This window comes from Dipodomys merriami, unplaced genomic scaffold (genome assembly GCF_024711535.1).
Source record: "Dipodomys merriami isolate MVZ:Mamm:240054 unplaced genomic scaffold, mDipMer1.0.p SCAF_21, whole genome shotgun sequence".
NCBI lineage: Eukaryota > Metazoa > Chordata > Mammalia > Rodentia > Heteromyidae > Dipodomys > Dipodomys merriami.
Window position 1 is genome coordinate 29,200,147 of NW_027203493.1, and position 23,923 is coordinate 29,224,069.

A 23,923-nucleotide genomic window follows, 5' to 3' on the forward strand; every position below is an offset into this window, starting at 1 on the left:
CTCACCAGGCTGGCTTTGAACCACAATCCTCAGCTCTCACTCTCCTGAGTATCTAGGATTACAGGCATGAGCCACCAGCACCTAGCTACAATAACTTTTTATATAGTATTTACTGTTACCCATCCCTACCCCCAACACACACACTTTATAGATGAAGGAAAAATGAGGCAGAGAAAAGCTAGGATATGTGCTGTGTAAGGAACTATCTCTGTCTTGAGGAAATATACCCAAGCATTTAGAGATAGACACATGTCATGAGCTTACTTTCAAAAGGTACAGAAATGCAAATTCATATACTATGTATAATGTATGTATATGATGTGTATTATGGTATATATAATATTCAAAGAACATAGAAAAAGAGGAATGAGAGAAAGAGAAAGAGAGAGAGAAGCAAATAGGGTAAACTGTGAACACTCAGTAAACCTCTGGGTAAAAGGTAATAGGAGTCTCTTGTACTATTTTTTTCAGCTTCTAGGACGGATATGTCAAAATACAAAGTTATCCCAAAGAATTTGTTTTATCAGAATTTTTTAGCCAATCATAACATGCTTCTTCTTTCCAGAATCAGTTGTCCTATGTTCCTCAGGCTCCTTTGCATCTGTGTGTACCAGCCAATGGTATGAGTTAAGGTGAGGGCACCCCTTCCCCATTGTCTTTCCTCTGAAATTGTAAGGAAAATAGCAGTGCTACAGGCCAGGAGAAAAAAAAAATTGTCCCTGAGTTACCATTAATCATGTGGGATAATTGTAACCCCTCTGTACAGTATGTTCACAAATAAAATAAAATTTAAAAAAATCATGTGGGAATTCACATGTGCAATGAATGAATTTCGGGAGTATTAAGGCACCGGGATGAAGGTGAGGATGTGGCTTGTGTGCTGTAGTGTATGATGTGACCTGCACTTTCCACTCTGTCTCCCACATAGGGGGTCTGTATTCAAGGCTCCAGAAACACACTTCCCCATGTGTGACTGTGCTTGTACTGCTCTCCTTGCCTGAAATACCTTCTCAGACATTCTTCCTTTAAGGATGCCTCCCAGGCACCCATCCATGACCTCCCTGATTCCATATAACACAATTTTCCAAGTCTATCTTTCACAAAAGTTTTTTTTAAGATGAGTGCCAATGCTCATTTTCTCTTAGATTTTCATTAATCTCAGCATTTCCTCTATTATCTAGTGTGATGCCCCAGATATCGGGTGCTAGTTCAAACAAAGGAATCAATGCTCTGATTCCTGCTCTGACATCATGAACCTAGAGCATAATGTAGGTCAAAACTTTCTGAGTTTATAACCACGCCCGTGAGCACATTTGGGGTCTCGGTTTTGAGTCACTGAGGATTGTGACAAACATATCCTAGGAATGAGTTGGCTTGCCAGACTACTGCTGGCTACGGTGCTTGTTGCTGGAGATGAGCAGAGCAGAAGAAAAGTGAACAAAGCTGCTGTGCTGCTAGAGTATATGCATGTGTGAGAGGATATGTGTATGGTTAAGAATGGAAGCTAAATAAATAGATTCTCTTGCTATTCTGTGACTGAATAAGCATGCTAATGCACACATGTGAGTGGAATATGGACAGGGCATTCTGAAAACAGGGACATGGATATGAATTAACACAGTGGGTTTAGATGAAGGATGGAGGCTGTGTGTGGGTGTGTTGAGTGTGTGTGTAAACATTCCTACATCCCCCATCATCGTGATCATTGCAGTCTGCATGGAGTATCATGTGATGAGGGATAGTCACACTCAGACTTCTCCTGCGTCCCTTTTTCCTAGCCAAAAACATCTAGTCTCTTAGGGCATGCTCTCTGACATCATCTATGGTCTGAAGAGCACTAGTTCTTCATGTTGTGACAGTTCTGCCCTGTGTTCTTAGGCAGGCACCTAACTTCTCTGAGACTCCACTCTTCTTTGGTTTAGTGGGGATACTAAGGGCCACCTCTCAAAGCTGTTGTGTAAATGACCTGAAGAAAGTGAGCTCAAAGTGTGGGAAATCTTTGTGAAGGCCCAGGCACCTACAGAAAGGAAAGATGATCTGGCTTTTGTGGGAGCTAACAGACAAACCTGGCTGAAATGACAGCTGGCTAGAGTCCTGTACTATCTCCCTGCTAGCAGCTTCAGCTTTGGAACAAAACAGCAGGTAGATCTCTCTGCTCTGGACGCTCTATTGGTCCCATCTTGGTCTATCCCAGCCCTTCTTCTGGTCCAAAGAACTATGCCTGGTGGCAGAGATGGGCCCAGGAAGCACCACCAGTGCCTAGCTACTCCCCTCCCCCAGCTGGGTCCCACCTCACCACATAGGCCACGGCCCTGGCCCTTGCTGGCTTTGCTGGCCTCCAGGATCATGAGTCCTGAGCTGTGGAGCCACTGGATCTGGATGTCTGAGGGTGTCCGGGCTATATACATGTGGCCTGTATCCTCAATTCTGAACCCATACCTGCTTACAGGAGGCCACACAGCCTGTGAATCCACCGTCACCTTGAGGGATAGGGAGTTCAGTGTGAGCATAGCTTGTCCATCTGTCTGTCTGTCCAACTAACCAGCCAGCCAGCCTGCCATTTTTTGTTCACCTACCCATCCATCAGCTGACAAATATGTCACCTCCTTCATGTCAGGCTCTTTTGCAAGCACATCATATCAAGACTTGTAAGATACTGTTAAAGCAGTACTTTAAAAAATTATAATGTTAGGGGCTGGGAAGGTGGCTCAGTGGTAGAGCGCTTGCCTTGCATGCCTGAGGCCCTGGGTTCGATTCCTCAGCACCACATAAGCAAAAAGAAAAAAGCCGGAAGTGATGTTGTGGCTCAAGTGGTAGAGCACTAGCCTTGAGCTGAAGAGCTGAGGGACAGCGCTCAGGCCCAGAGTTCAGGCCCCACGACCGGACCCCCCCAAAAAATTATAATGTTAAATACTTATACTGGAAAAAAGTAGCCTGTTCTCCAATCACTGACTTAGACTTCCAGTTTAATAAACTAGATAAAGATTACTAAACTAAACCCAAAGGAAACATAAGGACTAATGTAATAAAGATCTTTGCAGGAATAAATGAAATAGAAAGCATATAAACAAGAGGGGGAAAAGTATGACCTATTTATTTCTCTTTGGAATTTTATTCATTTTTTATTTCATTCTTTGTGTGCAACAATAAATGATAAACTTCTAGTCAGCAGATCAGAGAGAAGAGAGAAGACACAAATTATTAGAGTCAATAATGCCCACCCTCTTCCTGACTACTAACAACCACCATTTTCTTTCCCTACCTTTGCCATTTCCAGAATGTCATGTGACCTGAACCAGAATCTATAGTGAAATTCATTTAAATTAAGGGGAAGAAATTATCTTCTATCATGATTGTAGTGATGGTTATGTAACTGTATAAGTTCATTAAAACTTACAGAATTGTATATTAAGCAAGATGAAATTATGGCTATAAAGTAGACCTTACTTTTTTAAGTATAAAAATAAAGAACTAAATGATGAATCTTAAAGAAGATTTTGCTTAAGCTTCTATTTCCCAAAGCCCTGTTTCTGAGCGCTCTGGGATGATGACTTTATATGAAGAGATTAAGGCTAGATTCCAACAGGGAGGTACAGGTCTTGGCTCATGAATAGGGGGAAAGACATCACTTTGGGACCTGAGGAGAAGACAAATATGTCTAGCCCTGTTGGGACAGAACTTCACATGGAGTGATCATTACTGGACAGTCCATCCTCTTGACTGAGGTGTCATGTCCTTCCTAGTTTTAGGCTTGCATGAAGTCAGATGGAATCAGAGCTTCTGTGGGATTCTATACACCATCTGCCCAGCGTTGCATGGGTTCACACTTACTCTCTCTCACTTAGATGGAAACTCACTTACACAGCCCAGTGACATTACTAGTCCCCTAATAATGAATTCACATGGGCATAAACTTTTATGAAAGTAACAAATGTGTGACAGTTTATCAGTAAATACTGAAGACTACTGTCTCTTTTCATCCAACTTCATATCATAATTTTCCTCCTGAAACCCTTCCTGGCTCTAATGTCAGGAAAGGTATATTTAAAATATACCTAGTTTTGAGTTTTAAAAAAGGATCTCCCCAATCATAACTTGGTTAACATGCTTGTAGATGATTGCTACCCTTCCCTGGAGGCTAACAGGTACTCACCTTTCTGTTGAAGCGATCAATGGTAACCTGATGGTCCAGATGAGTCACATTCAGTATTACCAGACAGAATGGGGGCCAGTTCAAATGTCCCTGCAGAAAGAGCCCAGCCTTATCAATCCAGGGTCCTGCCCCAAGTTTCCATCTAAGTGAGAGTGCAAGTGTGTGAGCACATTGAAAGAGCTGGGACCATGGCACACAGAATCCCATAGAACATCTCTGATTCCACCTGACTACATGCAAGCCCAGCAAAAGGGAAGGATGGAGGGTGGGAGGGAGGGAGGGAGGAAGGGAGGAAGGAAGGAAGGAAGGAAGGAGGAAGGAAGGAGAGAGGGAGGGAGGGAGGGAGGGAGGAAGGTAGGCAGGCAGGCTCACTTTGTTCAGGAGCCATCCTAGCAGGCAATCACCTGCAGCTGGCACACATAACTACAAGAGACACATTAGAGTGGCCTCCCAGTTCCTCCATACTCCAGTGCCAACCCACAGGAGCCTAGAAAGCTGGCAGTGGGTTGGGAATGGTGCAAGGGGCCCTAGGAATGGCGGGAAGGTGTATTCTGCACATCTCGTTCCCCATGTCATCTGGCCTGAAGCAGGGAAGACTCCCAGGAGACAGAAGGACTGTCTCTGTGCGGAGTGGACTGTCACATCTCATCCCTGGCCCCTTCAAAGCTCAGGGTATTTCCTAATCTCCCTCTCTAAACCTTGGTTAATGCCCAGGTCCTGCAGAGAAGAAAGCAAGGTGTACTTACCAAGTTGGCACTTTTGCAGTCAAGGACATGGACAGTGATCATTTCATCTGCTCTCTGGCTGAGGATGTAGATGCCCTCCTTGAACAGGGCCACATGGCTTCCATCAAAGGTCACAAAGCTCAGGTCAGGAAAGATTGAGCATCGGCCTGGGGGTGAAGACAAGGTGTGAGAATAAGCAGAAACCTCCAAGGCCAAGACCACCTAGGAAGATGGGCAAATGCCTGGGCCTTTTCATGGATGATTCAGAGGCCTAGACGTTGAAGGTTCTCTCAGATCGGGTATCTTACAGAGGTCAGAGATCAAAAGGGTAAGAAATATGCCAGGTCAAGGGTCACCCTGGGATAACAAGTCCCGTGGGAAGGGAGGCAGGGTAGTGAAGGTAAGGTAGCACACAGATCAGAGGTAGTTGTTAACTGGGTAAGATACATACAAAGACTCTACGACTCACAGGCACACTCCCAGATGGGGCAACAGCGATCTCCACCCACCCGAACAGCAAGGCCTAGGACCCCACAATGAGGGCGTGCAGCACTCTGAGGACAGTGCTGGGATTGGTTCACACGGATCAGCTGGCCTTCTAAACAAATATGGCGGACGCAGTCCTGCTCAGCAATGGGCTAGGGCACAGAAAAGAGAAAGAATATCACAGCCAGTACCAGGGCCTCCAGCCCCTCCACACCTGTTTGAACAATGCAGATCCTAGCAGGGTAGTTGACTTTGAGGTAAAAATTATTAGGGAATGGTTCCCACACCCCACATGCCTGCCAAGCCAACAAGGGCTTGGGACTGAGATTGGGAACCAGGGGCCAGAATCTCTGAGACCTCTGCATATCTGTGCTGAAAGCCCCAAGTACACAGACTTGCAGACACATTAGGTCATGCTCACAGACATCCAAGCATACATGCATACATGAACACACTTTCTTTTTCTTGATTTCATGTAAAAATACACACAAAGAATGTCACACCATGCAGCACATACACATAAATACATTAGAATTTACTTTGTCTAATGTGTAAACACATTATGTGTGTGTGCATATTGTGTGTGCATAGTCTTATAGCAGATACTCAAGAGACAAATACACACTCAGTGGCACACGGTCATTGTCACACCACATCAAGTACCACATCAAGTCATCTGATCAGCCCCTCAGGTCCAGATGGACAGAACGGGATGTTGCTGTGCTTTCCAGATTCAGAGAAGCCTTGGGAAATTCTTGGGGCACCAGAAGCTTGGGGCAGAGATAGAGAAAAAAAAAACCCTGCATCTCCATCTTGCAGCCTGGCATCTGTGAAGACAGAGGCTGTCATAGGCCTGAGAATATGTGTGGTCTGTCGAGCTCAGTGCATGGGGGATGGACACGTGTGGAGGGAGGTTCTGCAGATGAGTAAGAACCTGCAAGTCACTCACAACACAGCTGGCAGATGCATTCGCCTCCATGGAAGTTGCAAAGGCCTCAGCCGACCCTTGTGTGATGATGCCCTGGGCTGGAGCTGAGCGTCCCGACTGCTCAGTGGTGGCTTCACCCATTGGCTCTGCTGGGGGCTGGGGTCCTGCTGGGGTCCCATGAAGTCCCAGCTGAGGGAGCAGAGCTAGAGAGCTCTCCGGGGAGGCCGTCCTGGCTGAGGCGTGGCTCAAGGGGTAGGATGTAGGCACCACCGGCACAGTGCCAGCCCGAGGGCCTTCAGCTTTCGTCACCAGTGGGGCATCAGTGTGGTGCACAGTAGGCGTGAGCTCTGTGGATCTGTCTGGGACAGAACTATAGAGGGAGGTGGGCAGGGATACTTGCTTAGAAAGAATGGCCATTTTCTGGGTGGTGCTCTTTCGTGGGGCAACAGATACTGTGGGGGCTGCCCCTGCAGGCATGGCCATGACTCCAGAAGTTGGCAGTGTGGTTCCCAAAAGGAGGCTTGGTGCTGTGCCTGTTACCTGGGGGGTCATGTGGCTGGGTGGATGCACCTGGGCTACCACGGCTGGGGTGAGAGGCGCTGCTGAGCTGAGTGTCTGAGCAGGTGGAATTGTGGCCACCACCAGCGATGTGGCCTGAGGCTGATGTGGGGGAGTGAGAACAGAGCCTTTGGAGCCAAGCGTGGCCACAGGAGCAGATGTGCCCGTCTTAGCCAGGGGCAGGCTAGTGTCAGGATGCAGGCCGGAGAGGAGCTGGGAGGGCCGAGCTGACTCCAGAGACACTAAAGCTGTAGCCCCCAAGCCATGAGCAACTGTGGACAGGCTGGTGGCAGCCGAGGTCCTTGGGAGCAGGGTTCGAGGCCTTATGGCTACAGTGGTACGTCGGGCTGGATGGGGCAGGGCAGTGGGGACTGGGCTTGGACGTGAGGATACTGGCCTTCCCATGGGATGGCTGTGCCCAGGCTCTCCCTTCTCTGTGGATGACAACACCTCCATGCCCTTGGTGGCAAGGGGGCTGATGGGAGCCCACGCTGCAGCCGCACTCGCCATGGCCAGGGGGCTGCTGGGACTTGAAAGCCTCCGGGCCTGGGTGGGCTGGGGCATCCCCGTCTTGTTCATAGACATAGTTCCTGCAGATGTCAGCAGGGACTTGTGGGCCCTCAAGGAGGTGGCAGATCTGGGGGTAACTCCAGGGGTAGCCACGGGCTTGGAGGAGGGACTTGCCGGCAAAGAGGGCTGCAGGAGTGCTGTTGTCCTAACAGGCAAAGAGCCACGAGCTGTGACTGTCACAGCTTTGGTCACCAATGGGAAGCGAGCTACAGGGGATGATCGGGAGGAAACGGTGATGTTGCCGCTCCCTGCAAAGGCCAGTGTCACCTTGGTCGTCTGTGTGACACCTGATAACATGCCAGGCGTGGGTGTCTGCATTGACACAGGGTGGGTTGAGGACTCCAGGGGCTGAGAAGTTGCCAAGAGGCTGGTGGTCACTCCCTTGCTGCCAGTGGCCTCTGTGGGGTGGGCGGGGAGGTTGGATACAGTGAGCCCTATCGGATGCGGCAGGGCAGGCTTGGTGGGACCTGAGGTCGTCATTGACCCTTTGGTGGCTGCCATTGGTGGGTTTGAGGCTGAGGTAAAGGGGGCTGTTGGGGTGAAGGCCGGCCTGTGGGTGGCGGCCCTGGTTGTGTCCAGTGGAGGCTGCAGCTGTTTGTCGCTGAGCGTGGGCAGGACTTGGCTGGGTGTCAAGGTCTCATTGCCAAGCGCCTCTGTGGGGACCCAGACCGTTGGCTCTACACCTGAGGCAGACAAGAGAACAGGCTCAGTTGGGGTGGTAGCTACCCTTGGCTATCATCACTGGGTAGGACTGAGGTGCAGAGCTGGAGGCCTGGCACCCTAAAATGACAAGATAAGAACAGCTTCCCAGAACCAGGTAGTCAGGGCCTTCTGTCTTTTGGCCTCGGAGGTCTTCAGAGAAGTTAAGAGGTCTGGACTCTTCCCTAAGCTTGAAATCCTGAACCCAGAGCCAAGAAGTATCACCTCCAAGTCTGGCCGCCTTGTCTATTCAACACAAGACCCTGACTGGTCCTGTCCCCACCCAGGCCTCATCTTTCCCCTCTATGAAATAAGTGCATTTGAATTGTGAAGCCCATTTGGAAATATTCTCCTTCCTAAGGCCCTGACTCTATGGCTTCAGTCCTGGGGCTCTGGGCATGACAGCTCAATGACACTCTGGGCACCTAGAGGAATCCACGCCACTTACAGTCCTGCAGATAGACACATCTCTGGGTGACTTCATCTAGGACCTTGGGAGCAGGGCACACAGGGATACAACCTTCTACCCTGAGGATAGAGCAGGGACCCTGGTTAGTGGAGTAGAATATAGAGCTGGTCACCCCCTTTAAACCTAGATAGAACACAAACACTGCACTGTGCACATGCATGTGTATGCAGACTCAAATGTGTATGCTGAACATGGCTCCCTCCCCCAAGAGAGACAGAGCTGGATAAGATGTGAATATGAAGACATTTGTGCACATCCTAGCCACAGTGTACATACCCTCATATCTCCCTCTAATCACGCAGGTTGATAAAATAGTGACCCTTCTATTCCTCCATCCCTCAATCCATCCATGTATCCATCCACCTATCCATACACACACATTCACACAGATTCTCACAAACAGCAGTATGTATACCCTCATTCTCACACACAGCTGCACAGATCACCTTTTTCATGTAGATCAGATGTGTTCACATGTACAACTGTGTACAACCCAGGCAAACACACATAAGGCTCAGCTGTATGCATATCTATATTTGCATATGGTTTATCTACATATATGTACTGGGTATATGCAACACATGAAGCACTCATGCACAGACATGTGAGGTACACATACACACCTTTGTGTGAATTCATGCACATGCTCCCAGACGACAGACACGCCCATGTGTGTATACAGTTGTGTACAATACACTGGTGCACATACTTCAACCCCATGCTCACGATCCTCTGTCTCTCACCTGGGCACATCCTGACAGCTGGCTGCCCGTGGGTCCCGGCAGGTTTGGAAGCAGGGGCTGGCACAGGCATCATAGCGCCACTCACAGATGGGGTAGGCAGCTCCTGAGGGCTTGGCATCTAGAAAGATGACCCACCCACAGTCTCTGGACTGAGCATGATCAGACACCATCTCGGGGTCAGATATCAGAGCACAGAGGGCCTCCCAGCTCACTACCATGTCCTCCTTGCCCTAAAGAGGGGACAATAGGACTAAACACAGAGAAAGGGTAAAAAGCCAAACCAAGGGGACTGTATTCATGATGGCTGGGGTCAGTGCTTGGGGATCCTGATGATCTGAGGGTTCAGGCTGAGGGAAGTCTAGCATGGGTCTGGCATGGGTCGTTAAGGGTGGGTTTCGAGGACTGACTGAAGAGACTCCTGATCTCTCCCCAAGGCTCCCCATTTGCCCTGCCCTTCTGAGATGTTGGTCCCAGGATTCTCTGCATCCTGACATCTCGCCTTGTCTGCCTCCATGGAGGCAGGTCTGTCCTGTGACAGGTGAGGTGAGAGCATCTGGAGACCTGTTCCTATCTGAACACAAGGCCCTCCTGCGAAGACAGCCCTCACAGGTGAGGGGCCATCTTTAAGCTACACCCTCTGTTCATCTTTAAGCTCCGCCCTCTGTTCCCAAAGGTGTCACCCCACTAAGGGACTTGGTGCTCTGTGAGCACTGCTCTTGCTGCCTCTGGTAGCTGGACTCATGGTAATAATGACAATGAAGACACCAAATGTTGCCCCACACCGCTCACTGTATCCCTTCCTAAATCTTCTTCATCATCTTCTAAAGCAGACATGATTCCCAGCTTACAGATGAGGAAACAGAAACAGAAATCAGGGAGGGGAAATAAAGTTGTGAAGATGTTCTCCAAAGATGCCCTGTCCCCTGTGCCTTGATAAATGAGAAGTCTGTGGCCTATGGGGTGTGGAGATTAAAGTTAGTGAAGTAGACCAGATTCTAGACTATGTTGGCACAAGTGACAGTCTCTACACCGCAGCTAGAGTGGGTAGTGTGGCAGGTTCCATGGAGACCCGAGGAAGCAGTGGCGCCCCAGGAGTCCCTTCGAGGCACCCTGATTCCCCAGCTGCTGCTGAATGCAGACACCTGTTTTTCAAAGAGTTTGAAGATCTGAAGCAAAGACTGACTCCTGGGAGCATTTACTCTCTATCCTGCCCAGAGAACAGCCTGCAAAAGTCTTCAATCCTCACAATATCCTTTGAAGGCAAAGTACAGGTAAATTTACAGAGTTGAGATGAAAGTTCCCCTCCAGTGTCAAGCACCAAGGTCAAAATTTGAACCCAATCTGTTGCCTTCAGGAGACCCACCTCTCAGCCAAACATACAAACAAACTCAGAGTGAAGGGGTGGAAAAGGATCTACCAATCAAATGCCCCCAGTAAGAAAGCAGGTGTAGCTATCCTGATATCTGACAAAATAAACTTTTCATTAAAATCAGTACAGAAAGACAAGGACGGACACTACATATTAATAAAGGGAACAATCCAAGAGGAGGATATAACCATCATCAACTTATATGCCCCAAATATTGGTGCACCCAGATATGTCAAACAAATGCTCTCAAACTTACAGAATAAAATAGATCCCAATACGATAATACTAGGAGACTTTAACACACCACTCTCACCAAAGGACAGGTCTACCAACCAGAGGATTGGCAAAGAAGCTACCGAATTAAGAGAGGCCATACTTCAAACGGAATTAACTGACTGACATCTACCGAGTATTTCACCCTAAAACAACACAGTACACATTCTTCTCAGCAGCTCACGGAACTTTCTCCAAAATAGACCATATCATAGTTCATGCAAGGAACTTAAGCAAATACAAAGGGATCGACATAATCCCCTGTATCCTATCTGACCACAGTGGAATCAAGCTAGCTCTCAATAACAAAGCATACCGCAGAAATTTCTCTAATACATGGAAATTGAACAGCACACTCCTTAACAAAGCCTGGGTAACAGAAGAGATCAGAGAAGAAATAAAGCATTTCCTACAACTCAATGAAAATGAAAACACCTCACAAAGAAACTTGTGGGACACAGCAAAAGCATTTCCTACAACTCAATGAAAATGAAAACACCTCACAAAGAAACTTGTGGGACACAGCAAAAGCAGCCCTCAGTGCCCACATCAAGAGAATGGAGACAGACCAAGTAAATAATCTCATGTTGCAATTACAACAGCTAGAAAAACAAGCAAAAATGGGACCTAAAGCTACTAGACGAAGCCAGATAACCAAATTAAGAGCAGAGATTAACCAATCAGAAAATCAGAAAACCATAACCAAAATAAACCAAACAAAAAGCTGGTTCTTTGAAAAAATAAACAAAATTGATGGCCCGTTGGCTAGATTAATTTAAAAAAGAAGAGAGGAAACCCATATTAATAGGATTAGGGATGCCACGGGAAATATCACAACACGTACCCAAGATATCCAAACAATTCTAACAGACTACTTTCAAAAGCTATACTCTCTAAAGGAAGAAAATCGGGCAGAAATGGATGCATTTTTAGAGAAATACAAGTTGCCCAAACTGAGCAAAGAAGAAGTAAACCAATTAAATAAGCCAATATCCTATAATGAGATACAGGAAGCTATCAAAAGTCTTCCAACAAAAAAAAGCCCAGGACCAGATGGATTCACAGCAGAATTCTATAAGACCTTTAAACAAGAACTAATACCCATACTCCTCAAGCTCTTCAGAGAAACAGAGAAGGAGGGAGCTATCCCAAACTCATTCTACGAAGCCAATATCACACTCATCCCCAAACCAGGCAAAGACCCAACCAAAAAGGAGAATTACAGGCCAATTTCCTTGATGAACACGGATGCAAAGATCCTTAACAAGATTCCAGCTAACAGAATCCAGAAACACATAAAAAAATAATACACTATGACCAGGTAGGCTTCATCCCAGAGACACAGGGATGGTTTAACATACGTAAGTCAATAAATGTAATCCAACATAGCAACAGAGCCAAGGTCAAGAATCACATGATTATCGCCACAGATGCAGAAAAGGCCTTTGATAAAATTCAACATTCATTCATGCTAAAAGCTCTGGAGAAAATAGGAATAGAAGGAACATTTCTAAAAACAATAAAAGCCATTTATGACAGGCCAATAGCCAATATTATACTTAATGGGGAAAAGCTACAACCAATTCTCCTAAAATCAGGAACAAGGCAAGGATGCCCACTGTCTCCACTCCTCTTCAATATAGTCCTAGAGCCCTTAGCCAGGGCAATAAGGCAAGAAAAAGACATTAAAGGGATCCGCATAGGGAAAGAAGACGTTAAACTATCCCTTTTTGCAGACGACATGATACTATACCTCCACGATCCCAAAAACTCCGTCCCCAAACTCTTAGAAATCATAAATCACTTCAGCAAAATAGCAGGATACAAAATAAACCCACAAAAATCAGTTGCCTTCCTATACACTGATAATGTACAGGACGAGAGGGAAATAAAGGGAGCAACCCCATTCACAATAACCTCCCCCAAAATAAAATATTTAGGAATTAACCTAACCAAATATGTAAAAGAACTATTTAGTGAAAACTATAAAAAGTTAAAGAAAGAAATTGCAGAAGTCACTAGGAAATGGAAAGACCTCCCATGCTCCTGGATAGGCCGACTTAATATAGTAAAGATGGTAATACTTCCAAAACTAATATACAAATTCAACACAATTCCTATTAAAATCCCAATGACATACATCACTGAAATACAGAAAACAGTCCAAAAATTCATATGGAACAACAAAAGACCTAGAATAGCCAAAACAATTCTAGGGGATAAAGACAATATGGGAGGGCTATCCATGCCGAACTTCAAACTCTACTACAGAGCTATAATAACAAAGACAGCATGGTACTGGCACAAAAACAGACCTGAAGACCAATGGAACAGAATAGAAGATCCAGAAATAAATCCACAGGCCTACAGCCAGCTGATATTCGACAAAGGAGCCAAAGACATACAATGGAAGAAACACAGCCTCTTCAACCGCTGGTGCTGGGAAAACTGGGCAGCCACATGCAGAAAACTAAAAGTGGACCCCAGCCTATCACCATGCACCAACATCAACTCAAAATGGATTAAAGACCTTAACATTAAACCTGAATCTCTGAAAATACTGCAGGACAGAGTAGGAGAGACACTTGAACTAATAGGCACAGGAAGGAACTTCCTGAACAGAGTCCCAGGGTCACAACAAGTTGGAGAGAGACTCGACAAATGGGACTACCTTAAAATAAAAAGCTTCTGCACAGATAAAGCTATTGCAACCAAGCTAGAAAGACAACCAACTAATTGGGAAAAAATATTTACCAGCAATATATCAGACAAGGGGTTAACATCCTGTATATACAGGGAACTCAAGAAACTAATCCCTCCCAAACCAAACAAACCAATTACTAAATGGGCAAGGGAACTAAAGAGGGACTTCTCAAATGAAGAAATAAAAATGGCAAAGAAACACATGAGGAAATGTTCATCATCCCTGGTGGTGAAGGAAATGCAAATAAAGACAACCCTGAGATACCACCTTACCCCAGTCAGAATGTCCCACATCTACAAATCAGCCAATGACAAATGCTGGAGGGGATGTGGAGAAAGAGGAACCCTATTACACTGCTGGTGGGAATGTACACTTATACAACCACTTTGGAAAGCAGTCTGGAGGGTCCTTAGAAAGCTAAAGATTGACCTCCCTTATGACCCAGTCATACCACTTCTAGGCATCTACCCTGAACAACAGGCACCAATATACATGCACCTCCATGTTTATTGCAGCACTGTTCGCAATAGCTAGGATATGGAAACAACCTAGATGCCCCACCACAGATGAATGGATCCAAAAATTGTGGTATCTATACACAATGGAATATTATGCAGCCATTAGAAATGACAAAATAATGGCATTTGCAGGGAAATGGATGGAGCTAGAAGGAATCATGTTGAGCGAGGTAAGCCAAGAACGAAGAGACAAACGGTACATGGTCTCCCTGATAAGTGGATGCTAAATCCAAAATGTTAGGTGATATGACAAAACTAACAGGACTTAAGAAACAAAGAACTCCCACTCATCTGGTTGAACCACTACTAAATATCCCCATGCTGCTGATCACATATATGGTATATAACATGTGAGCACTGTTATATGTTACAGACTGTGATAGACAATTTGCTCCAGGAAAGTTAGAATGAACTTGTGACTTTAAATGAGCATCATTATTCCACAATACTGTGAATTTCCGGAAATTAAGTAATCACTTAATCACAATCAAAAAAAAAAAAAAAAGAACCTTGGGGAAGGGAGGGAGGGAGGGGATGGTAGGGGGAAAACAATGGAGGGGGTAACAATGTTCAAGAGGAAGTGTACTCATTACCTCACTCATGTAACTGTAACCCTCTGTATAGTATCTTTACAATAAAAAAAAGCAAAAAAAAATTTGAACCCAAGCTTTATAATCTGTGTTTATTCTACCCTTTCCCAGTGTCTCCTAGTGAAAACCCCAGCAGTTCTGCTGCCCTGGTTTGTTTTAAATCTGTCCTTGTGGGTGTCACTAGAGGACTCAACATGAGCTGAATGTAAGCATGGCCCCTCTGGGACTGAGACAAAGATCCACATTTTGGGGACAGACTCACCTAGCAAAAGAGAATAGTCAGTAGCCTCAACTGGAAAGATTAGGGAGTTAGCCCTCTCACTGCCTGGAAGCCTGGGCCTTACATGGAAGAGTTGGGCTTCTGGCTGCTCAGCCCTGGCGCTCCAGTGGGCAGTCTTAAGTTCATGGGTAGACATGAGCCCCTTCGGCAAGAAATCTGAGCCACAGGCTACCACGGCGGCTTCTCCCCTCACTTCCACAAAGGCCATGTATTTTTAGACCGTGTCATTGGCCTGTGGCCTGGGGCATTAGGCAGGACCCAGGAAATTGGCTGGACCCCAACCCACGTGGTTAGGGCTCCCTAGCCTGCCAATATGGAGGATGGGCCACCTCTGGTCCTACAGGCGGGACCACTGAAGGCAGCGAGGAAGAGGGCAGGAAGAACAGTTGAGTAGAGGGAAGGAGGAAGTGTCAAGAGTGACGGCCAGGTAGTCACTTACCCAGAAGATGGAAGAGTGTGCCCTGGCGGAAGGCGTCGGTGTGCTCATAAAGCCGCAGAGCCAGTCCCAGACCAGACACATGGAAGAAAAAGCCAGGCTTTGCCAGGGACTCCAGTGCCACTAGGCCTGCCTGCCACGTCCCCCGATGCACCGAGAAGGAGGCATGGTGGTGGAAGATTTCACTGCCCTGCCACTTAGCCAGCTCCAAAGACCCGTTGGCTGTGACATGGAGGAAGAAGTTGGGTCTGTCTGCTGCTTCCAGGGATACCACATCCGGGTCTGCAGAGCCAGGTGAAAAAGGTCAGTGACGAAAAGGGGGTCCAGAGTTGGAGCTGGGCAACAGGCTGGGATGTGTCCGCTCTGTTGGTGACTACTCCCCCATGGCTACCCCTAGCTCCCCGACTTCTGCATTCCCCGGGCCTCGTGTTATTCTACACTCTCAAGATTCGGCAGTAAATAAAGCAGGCAGAAACGGCTGCTCTGAAAGAGGGCACATTGTCAGACACGGGAGAGACGCTGGGCTTTGGCGATTTGCCAGGTTCCAATGTCTCCATGACACTTCTTGCTCCCTGTTTCTTTTCTATCACCAACTTTCCTATCCCTCAAGGCCCAAGACAAGGGGTTCCTCTCTGTGTAGACCCCAAGATCTCACTTTTTCTTTGCTATCTAATACCCTAGGTATGTATAGTACAGGGGAAGGAGCACAGGACAGGGGCCAGGAGAGCCTGGGCCTTCGCTGGGCTGATGAGACCCAGGCCTGATGATGACAGAGAGCCTGGGCTGGGCAGTCCTTTGCCTGGCAAGGTCTCTGAGGCTGAGCGTCTCAGGGGTTGTGCTGTAGTATGTCCACGGAGCTGCAGGAATGCCAGCATATACTCCTGACTACATATGATTACCACTACACTGAAAGAAGGTCAGAAAGTTCTCACAACCTCTTCAAGGAGGACCACGTGGATCCGGGGCTCAGAAATGACTAAGCAGGAAGTACTATCTTGGAGCTGAAGACTTCTGACCTTCCGATGGCTGGGTCTTGGCTCTTCACTCTCAGGTTCTTTGTGCAGCCATGTAATAATTCCACCTGCCACTTCCTACTGGACCCCAGCTTGCACTACTGAGAACGGGGACCGTGGCTCCCCTGGGGTAGGGCAGATGTCCTTTCTCTCCTACACCCCTTCCAGGACTCCTCAGTGCCCACTCCTGAGCTTAGCCAAGTCCCTTTCTTGTCCTTCTCAGCCCTCAGGGGGAAGGTCACGTATTCCAAGAAGCTTCTGCTGGCTCCCCAAGACTAACTTAAGAGCTCCCCCTAGTGTTGACTTGGGTGTTGTGCATGCCTTTAGCCATCCTCCCTGTGGGACCGAGACTGATGTTCAGCAGGGACTGCGCCTCATCCATCCCAAATTCCTGTGCCCAGCTCTGTGCCTGGCATGGGATTAATAAAAGGGAGAGAGGGAAGTGGACAGGAAGGAGAGGGATATAGGTGAGAAGAGAGGAAAGAAGGAGGAAGAAAATGAGAAAGGAGAGAAGGAGGAGTGAGGACAAAAGGGAGAAGGAGAAGGAGGAGGAGTGGGCATTGTGTTAAAGCATACAAGCTGCACAATGCAAGGTATAAAGAAAGACGCATCCAGCCTTGGCCTCCCTGGTATTTGGGGAGGAAGATGGAAAGTATCTCTTTTCTTCACAAAGGCTAATTAACTGTCCCAGAAGCCCAGGCTGAACTGGGAGATGAGACCCTGTTGGTGTCCTCATTCCTCCAGCCTCAGTAGATGGCTTAGGGTTTCAATACCTTCTCCTCCTCCAGCACCTGCCTCTCTCCTTCCCAATGGGCTAGAATGGACCTTCCCAGAATGGACCTTACCGTGGACCTTGGCCTTGTACAGAGCAGCTGTCAGCAGGAAGTTCGCAATGTCTCCTGGAGCCACATCCTTTGCCCTCACTAGGGCTAGGTCATCACCCAGTACCTTCACGACCACCAGGGCACCACCTGCCACCATGCTGGACAGCTGATAGGGGCCTTTACCCAGTGCTGGAGAGAAGAGCTCAGTCAGAACCCCCACACTTACCCCACCTATCCCACCCTGTCCAATCTAGGGAAGAGAGTGGGTACCAGGAAAGGACTCTTAGTGGCTTCTTATTCCAGGTCCCAGAGGCATTGATGTCCTTGAGTAGGAAGAGGGGCAGGGAGGGGGGACCCCAGGCTGGCATCTGCCACTGAAACTGGCCCTCTGCACAGTGATGGAATCATTCCACAAGGAGCCTGGGAAAGCTGGCCTCAGGGCGCATCTGAGGCCTCAAACGTCTCTCTATACCTGTTTCATCATCCCTGGTCTCTGCCCATCCATGGCTTGAGGGATGAAGGCCAGGAGGCCAGAGCTCAATGTTAATGATCATCTACTGGTTTCAAGCACATGCACATTTGTATTTTGGAGGTTTCTGTACATATGCACAGAGGCTGGAATGGGACGTGGGTTTCCCAGACAAATCTAACAGACTTGTAACTGAGCTTGCTGCTTGGGATGTGGTCGGACCCTCCATCGCCTTCCTCAGGCTTCCCGAGTCACTTCCCCAGCCACATTCCTACTGGGACTCACCAGTCATCCTTGGTGCCTTCAGGATAGAATCCAAAAGAGCCTACCTTCAATTTGGGGGCTCTTGACCCTCTGGACCCCCACTTCCCTCCATCCTCTCCTGCTACACCAAACTTCGCTTGCTCTCTTCCTTGAAAGAGCCACATTCTGGCTCAGCCTGTCTTCATTGTGCCATTCCACCCCCTCAGAATAGTCTTCCCTTTTTGGTGCCTGGCAAATGCCTACTCTATTGCTAGGGGCCAGCTCAAATGTCCACTCCGGAACCCTCTCCTGCCACACAGAAACATCCTCCTCCTCCTCTGCGCTCTGCCAGTTTTAGGAGCGGACACACATCCGTCATGCCTGTGCAATGTGAATCTGAATTGAGTTCTCTATCTGTCTCCCCCAGTAGAGAGTATATAGACAAGTGCTGTGTGGGTAAATGGTCAATAACATCTCAAAAATAAACAAAAAAACCATGTTCGGTGTTTGCTTATTCCTGTGGTGTAAATCCTCCCAGCAGAGATCACTTTTAAACTAACCACTGGATGCAGAGTTAGGGACACAGTTGGTGCTTGGGAGGCAGTGCGAACCTTTTCCAGGGCACCCCTATACCAGGTTCCAGTTCCCACTGACTTCCCAGCACCCCACCAGGCCTGACCATAGCAAATGTCGACAGAACAAAGCAAGGAATGGATGGGTGGGTGGGTGGTAGATGGAGGATGCTAGAAACAGCTTGTCCTTTGCCGGTTACTGCCACTCAAAATGCCACAGAAGGGGAAAAAAATCTCTGCTCAGAGCTGTCTTGCTGAAATGTCTCGCCTGAAGTCAGAAAGACACTGCCTGTCCTGGGGAACTATGATTTTCCCAATACAGACCCTTTCCTTTATGAGTTGGTGACTCATAAAGTCCCAAAGGACTAACATTTGGATGGAATTGTATCGCTGAATTATTATTGCTAGATCCCAAGTCCAGCTTTCATCTCATATGCTCTTGCAGTATCTTTGCCTCTGGTCTGTCTTCTTCAATTCCATCTACCATATTTTTTCCCAGGGGCAGTGATGTTTCTCAAACCAAAACCGGTAATGAAAGTAGATGGGGACATAGTCTTGGGCCTATGGCCACATAGGCCAGCTCATGCAGGGTAGCACCTAGAGGGTACCTGGGGGCTTAGGAGTCTGAGGTGAGCAGCACTGTGGACTAGATGAAGCACCTAACTATACTAAAGCCTGACTTGACCCAACTGGATGAAGTTCAGTGCAGAAAACTATTCTGGGCAACCATTCTGCCACTGCCCATTCAAGCTCAGTGATTAAATGGATTCAGTAGCTTGAACACTGGACACTAACCTCCCTTGGATCCTTAGTTAGAATCTGTGTTTCACCTCTGTTAATAATCTAGGTGTTGGCACATATCCTGATACCCTGCAAGCTTAACTATATTTAAAGACAGATCTGGCAGGCCATATGTTTTGCCCCAGCGCTCCTCAGAAAGAGCAGTTTGCATTTGCTTTTGCAACTCAAATCCTCAGGGAACTCAAGATGACATTCTGTAGAACTGATGAGCTTGATTAAGAAAGCCACATTGCTGGCACTCTGGTACAAGTGGCTTCTTCTCTCCTGTTTAAGCTGACTTGAGTGAGTCTAGTCCCTGGGAAACTGGCTGGCCTGAGCCCCATACTGGGACTGTAGAAACTACTGGGAACTGAGTTCCTGGGCATCTATGTGTTCTGCACTGTCAAGATGTGCTCTCTCTGTCTCTGTATCTGTGTCTCTCTCTGTGTCTCTGTCTCTGTGCTGTGTCTGTCTGTCTGTCCCCCCTCTCTCTCTTTCTCTCTCTCTTGGAGTCCTCCCAGCCCCCAAGCCATGGCTCTTCTGGGGGCAGCGGCACATCAGTCTGGCTGGGCTGGTGTGGTAAAAGGGCAAGGCTGGCAGTGAACAGGTTCCTGAGGTACCACTTGTGGGCAATGGACTTACCTTTGTTAAAGAAGTCACAGTCATATGCTGAAAAAGAAAGAATAGAGATTTCCTGTGAGCTGGCTCAGAGCTTGGAGCAGATGGACAGAGACAGGAACTTCGACCTAGCCTCTTCCCTTCCGCAAGGGCCTGAGTCTGAACTTCAAGATCCAGAGATGGTCTTCTATTTAAATGACTTTAAGTGGATGAAATACAGTGGTTCCTCTGAGCACCTCCAGCACAAGGCTCAAGGTCCAGTGTAGATATTCCAGAACGTATTGATATGAATAAATGGGCAAATGTTGGACAGAGGGTGGTGGCCCTACAGAGTAGGTTATACACAGAGTAGATTATGACCTTGGTTAGAACCAAGGCTTGATGCTCCAATTGGAAATGTCCCAAAGGAATACAAACAGAAGTTTGTTTCCAAGAAGCCTGGGTAGGAGACCAAGGGCTTTCAGGGACCCAGGCTTGTTTAGTTCATCTCTGTATAGTTTCTTTGGTTCTGGCAAGGTCTTCTACAAACCAACCATCCAGGCCTTGACAATCTCCTTCGAGAGTGGGCTCAGCATGCCCTCTAGTGGCCAAATCATAGCACCACAGCCTGTCTCCCTAGCACCTCTACATGGATTCCAGCCACAGTGGTAAACTGGGGACCTGGTGGGGACACATAATGCCAGGAACAAGGCATGAGGAAACAACTGATGGGCCTGAACTAAGAAGGGGTCTCCATTAGCTGTAGGCATGGTCTGTAAGGAGCCATCTTCCCCCCTTCACACCCTAAACCCATGGTCAGTACATTTGGCATTGCCTTCCAGAAATTATCTGCTGTGCAGCTACAGATAAATGTGTGCCTTTCCTCATTAGTGGATTCAGAAGGTTGAACTTAGAAAATTACAAGATGGCCAAGTCTCTGCTTTCAGATGTGCATCAGGTCAGTGGGAGAGAGCCCAAAAAATGTCATTAAAAGCCAGCTTTCTGGGGTCAGACCAAAATTTAAATCCCATCTCTCTCTCTTTTTCATCCATTAACTATACTAGGGCAAGTTATTTACTATCTCTGTTCTAAGATGGGACCTCTGCTAACACCTTACTGGATTCCCTAGGTAAGGCAAAGTACTTCTTTCATGGGGACCAAATTCTCAGCAATTAAGATTACAAAATGGGTCAAAATCAAAATAAAGTCACTTGTGTCAAGCCCTAACAGCAACAACAAAATAGTAAGTAGGGGCAGGTAGAGTATGAAGAAGAGACTCTCATACATGTCTCCCAGGTACCAGAATTATCCACAGAAGACTGTCAGAGCCACAACCTTATAGAAAGACCACCACCACCTTGCACAAAAAATACTGCAACTAGCCCGGTGCTGGTGGCTCATACCTGTAATCCTAGCTACTCAGGAGGCTGAGATCTGAGGATCACAGTTCAAGTCAGCCCAGGCAGGAAAAGACTATGAGACTCTTTTTTATTTTTATTTATTTATTTTTTTGGTCGTGGGGTTTGAACTCTGGGCTTGGGCGCTGTCCCTGCACTCTTCAGCTCAAGGCGAGCGCTCTACCGCTTGAGCCACAGCGCCACTTCTGGGTTGGTTTTTTTTTTTTTGAGTGGTTTATTGGAGATAAGAGTCTCACGGACTTTCCTGCCTGGGCTGGCTTTGAACCGTGATCCTCAGATCTCAGCCTCCTGAGTAGCTAGGATTATAGGCATGAGCCAGCGGTGCCCGGCTTCCATGAGACTCTTATCTCCAATCAACCACCAGAAAACTGGAAGTGCCAGTGTGGCTCAAGTGGTAGAGTGCTAGCCTTGAGCTCAAGAGTTCAGAGACAGCACCCAGGCCCAGAGTTCAAGCCCCTGACTGACAAAAAGAAAAAGAAAAAGAAAAGAAAATGCTACAACTGTTTAAGCTTGGACTGGGACAATCCTTGTTAGTGATCCTGAGCACACCTAGCTCTGATTTTTATGGCTAAGAATTATTCGTAAAACATCTCCTTCAGTCTCCTCCGTTTATTGTAAAAAATTTCCCCTTGACTAAACTCCTTTGCATACACCCACAGTTTACTACTGCACATGCATTCCCATTGCAATGTATTTATTCCCGAGTAAACTTAATCTCTGAAAACAAACTTTCTCTGTACTATTTAGGTTGACAATATTTCTGACATCAGAAATGAATACAAAAATCCATGATAAACAAAATACTGCAATTTTAAGATAAGCACCAAGTCAGTAACTGTATCCCACTGAGCCACAGTGGAGCCTGAGACAAAAAGAAAAAAATCTATAATATTGATCCTCTGACATTTCGTTCACTAAGGGTATCTTGAACCAGCTCTTACTTTTAAAAAACACTATTTAAAAAAATAAAAGAAAGAGAAAGAGAAAAAAAACTGTATTGAGCCAAATGGGATGGCTCACATCTATAACTCCCATACTTGGAAAGTAGAGGCAGGAAAATCATGAGTTTGAGGCCAGCCTAGGATATATAGTAAGACTCTGTCTCAAAAAAGCAAGGGTTCCATGTGTTAGTGACTCCAGGGTTGTCTACAGTAATTCCCTCTACCTCATCCTGGCACTACAATGCACATGAGTGTTGCTCATTTTACCTTCTTTCCTAGAAAATTTCCTTATGGGTTTTCTAAAGCAAACCAGCAAAACCTCGAAGTTTGAGGATGAAATTCAGTTATAGAATACTGACCTAGCATGCACAAAACTCTGGATTCAATCCCCAGCACTGAAAACATGTGTATCCATGTTATTTCATGCCAGGTGGCTCACGCCTGTAATCCTAGCTACTCAGGAGGCTGAGATCTGAGGATTGCAGTTCAAAACCAGCCCAGGCAGAAGTGTCTGTGAGACTCTTATCTTCAATTAACCACCAGAAAACTGGAAGTGGCACTGTGGCTCAAGTGATAGAGCACTTGCCTTGAGCTGAAGAACTGAGGGACAGCACCCAGGCCCAGTGTTCAAGCCCCATGACCTACCAAAAAAGATATTATTTCACTTGATCCTTGTGTTTTCTGATGTTTCCCTAAGTCTCACCTCTCCAGGGATGTGCTTTACTTGCCTCACCCTCATCTTGACGATGAGAAACGTTCATTTAATTGTGGCACAAAGCCTGATGCACTGGAGATCCACTGTGAACCTGTGTATCGTCTCCTTCCTGAAGGATTGTTATGACAGAAAAAGCAGGAAAGGAAGACTCTATGATGACCCAGGGCATCTCTGCTGAAGGAACTCAGTGAAAAACAGGCAGAGAAAATAGAGGCCAAAGGCAGATGCTCCTCCATCTTCTTCCTTAGTAACTAAGATTGTAAAAGTAACTAACTTTGTAAAAGCCTATTTTCTGGGACTCAGACAAAGCAATGGCAACCCCACTACAGGGTATGAGGTAATATCAAACTCTTTGCATGCTTTGTCCCATTTAACTCTTCCAGCAAGTTCTCGCCTACTACAGAAACAAAATTCAGAATGCAAGGAAGGTGCAAAGCTATCTGATTTGGTGGAGCTCAGATACAAACCTGGAGAGTTGGACCAGGAGAAACCAGTGCAGATATAAATAATAATCAATTAATGAATAACTTAACCTATTTTATTTTACTTTTGAACATTACCATATACATAATACTAAATATTAGTTATAATATTTAATTCTGTTTTGTGGTAAGCATTGACACACTAATAGAATATATGTATATATATTTGCATATATATATATGCAATTGTAATATTCTTATTGGATAGCAAATGTACAATCAACTGTGTTTGCAGGCTTCCATTTCTCTGAAAGAATGCATACTTGTAATAGGACCTCCAAACCTCAGCTAAGACAGAGCTTTTGTATTCATTACTCCCATTTGATCCTCACAATAAACCTGGCAAGGCAGAGTTATCTATTTTTCAA

General features: G+C 46.7%; 1 protein-coding gene across 1 annotated transcript in view; it reads right to left on the minus strand.

Annotated features, from left to right (window-relative positions):
- The window catches only part of Otog (otogelin), a 69,773-nt gene that overhangs the window by 12,533 nt on the left and 33,317 nt on the right, over nt 1-23,923 (minus strand). Inside the window, exons 31-40 of the mRNA XM_070032063.1 lie at nt 20,045-20,071; nt 17,360-17,527; nt 15,505-15,783; nt 9,332-9,449; nt 8,568-8,647; nt 6,314-8,103; nt 5,348-5,516; nt 4,900-5,045; nt 4,154-4,243; nt 2,297-2,480 (exon numbers count right to left, since the gene is read on the minus strand). Of these exons, the coding sequence (XP_069888164.1) occupies nt 2,297-2,480; nt 4,154-4,243; nt 4,900-5,045; nt 5,348-5,516; nt 6,314-8,103; nt 8,568-8,647; nt 9,332-9,449; nt 15,505-15,783; nt 17,360-17,527; nt 20,045-20,071 (3,051 nt within the window). The remainder of the gene's footprint in view (nt 1-2,296; nt 2,481-4,153; nt 4,244-4,899; nt 5,046-5,347; nt 5,517-6,313; nt 8,104-8,567; nt 8,648-9,331; nt 9,450-15,504; nt 15,784-17,359; nt 17,528-20,044; nt 20,072-23,923) is intronic.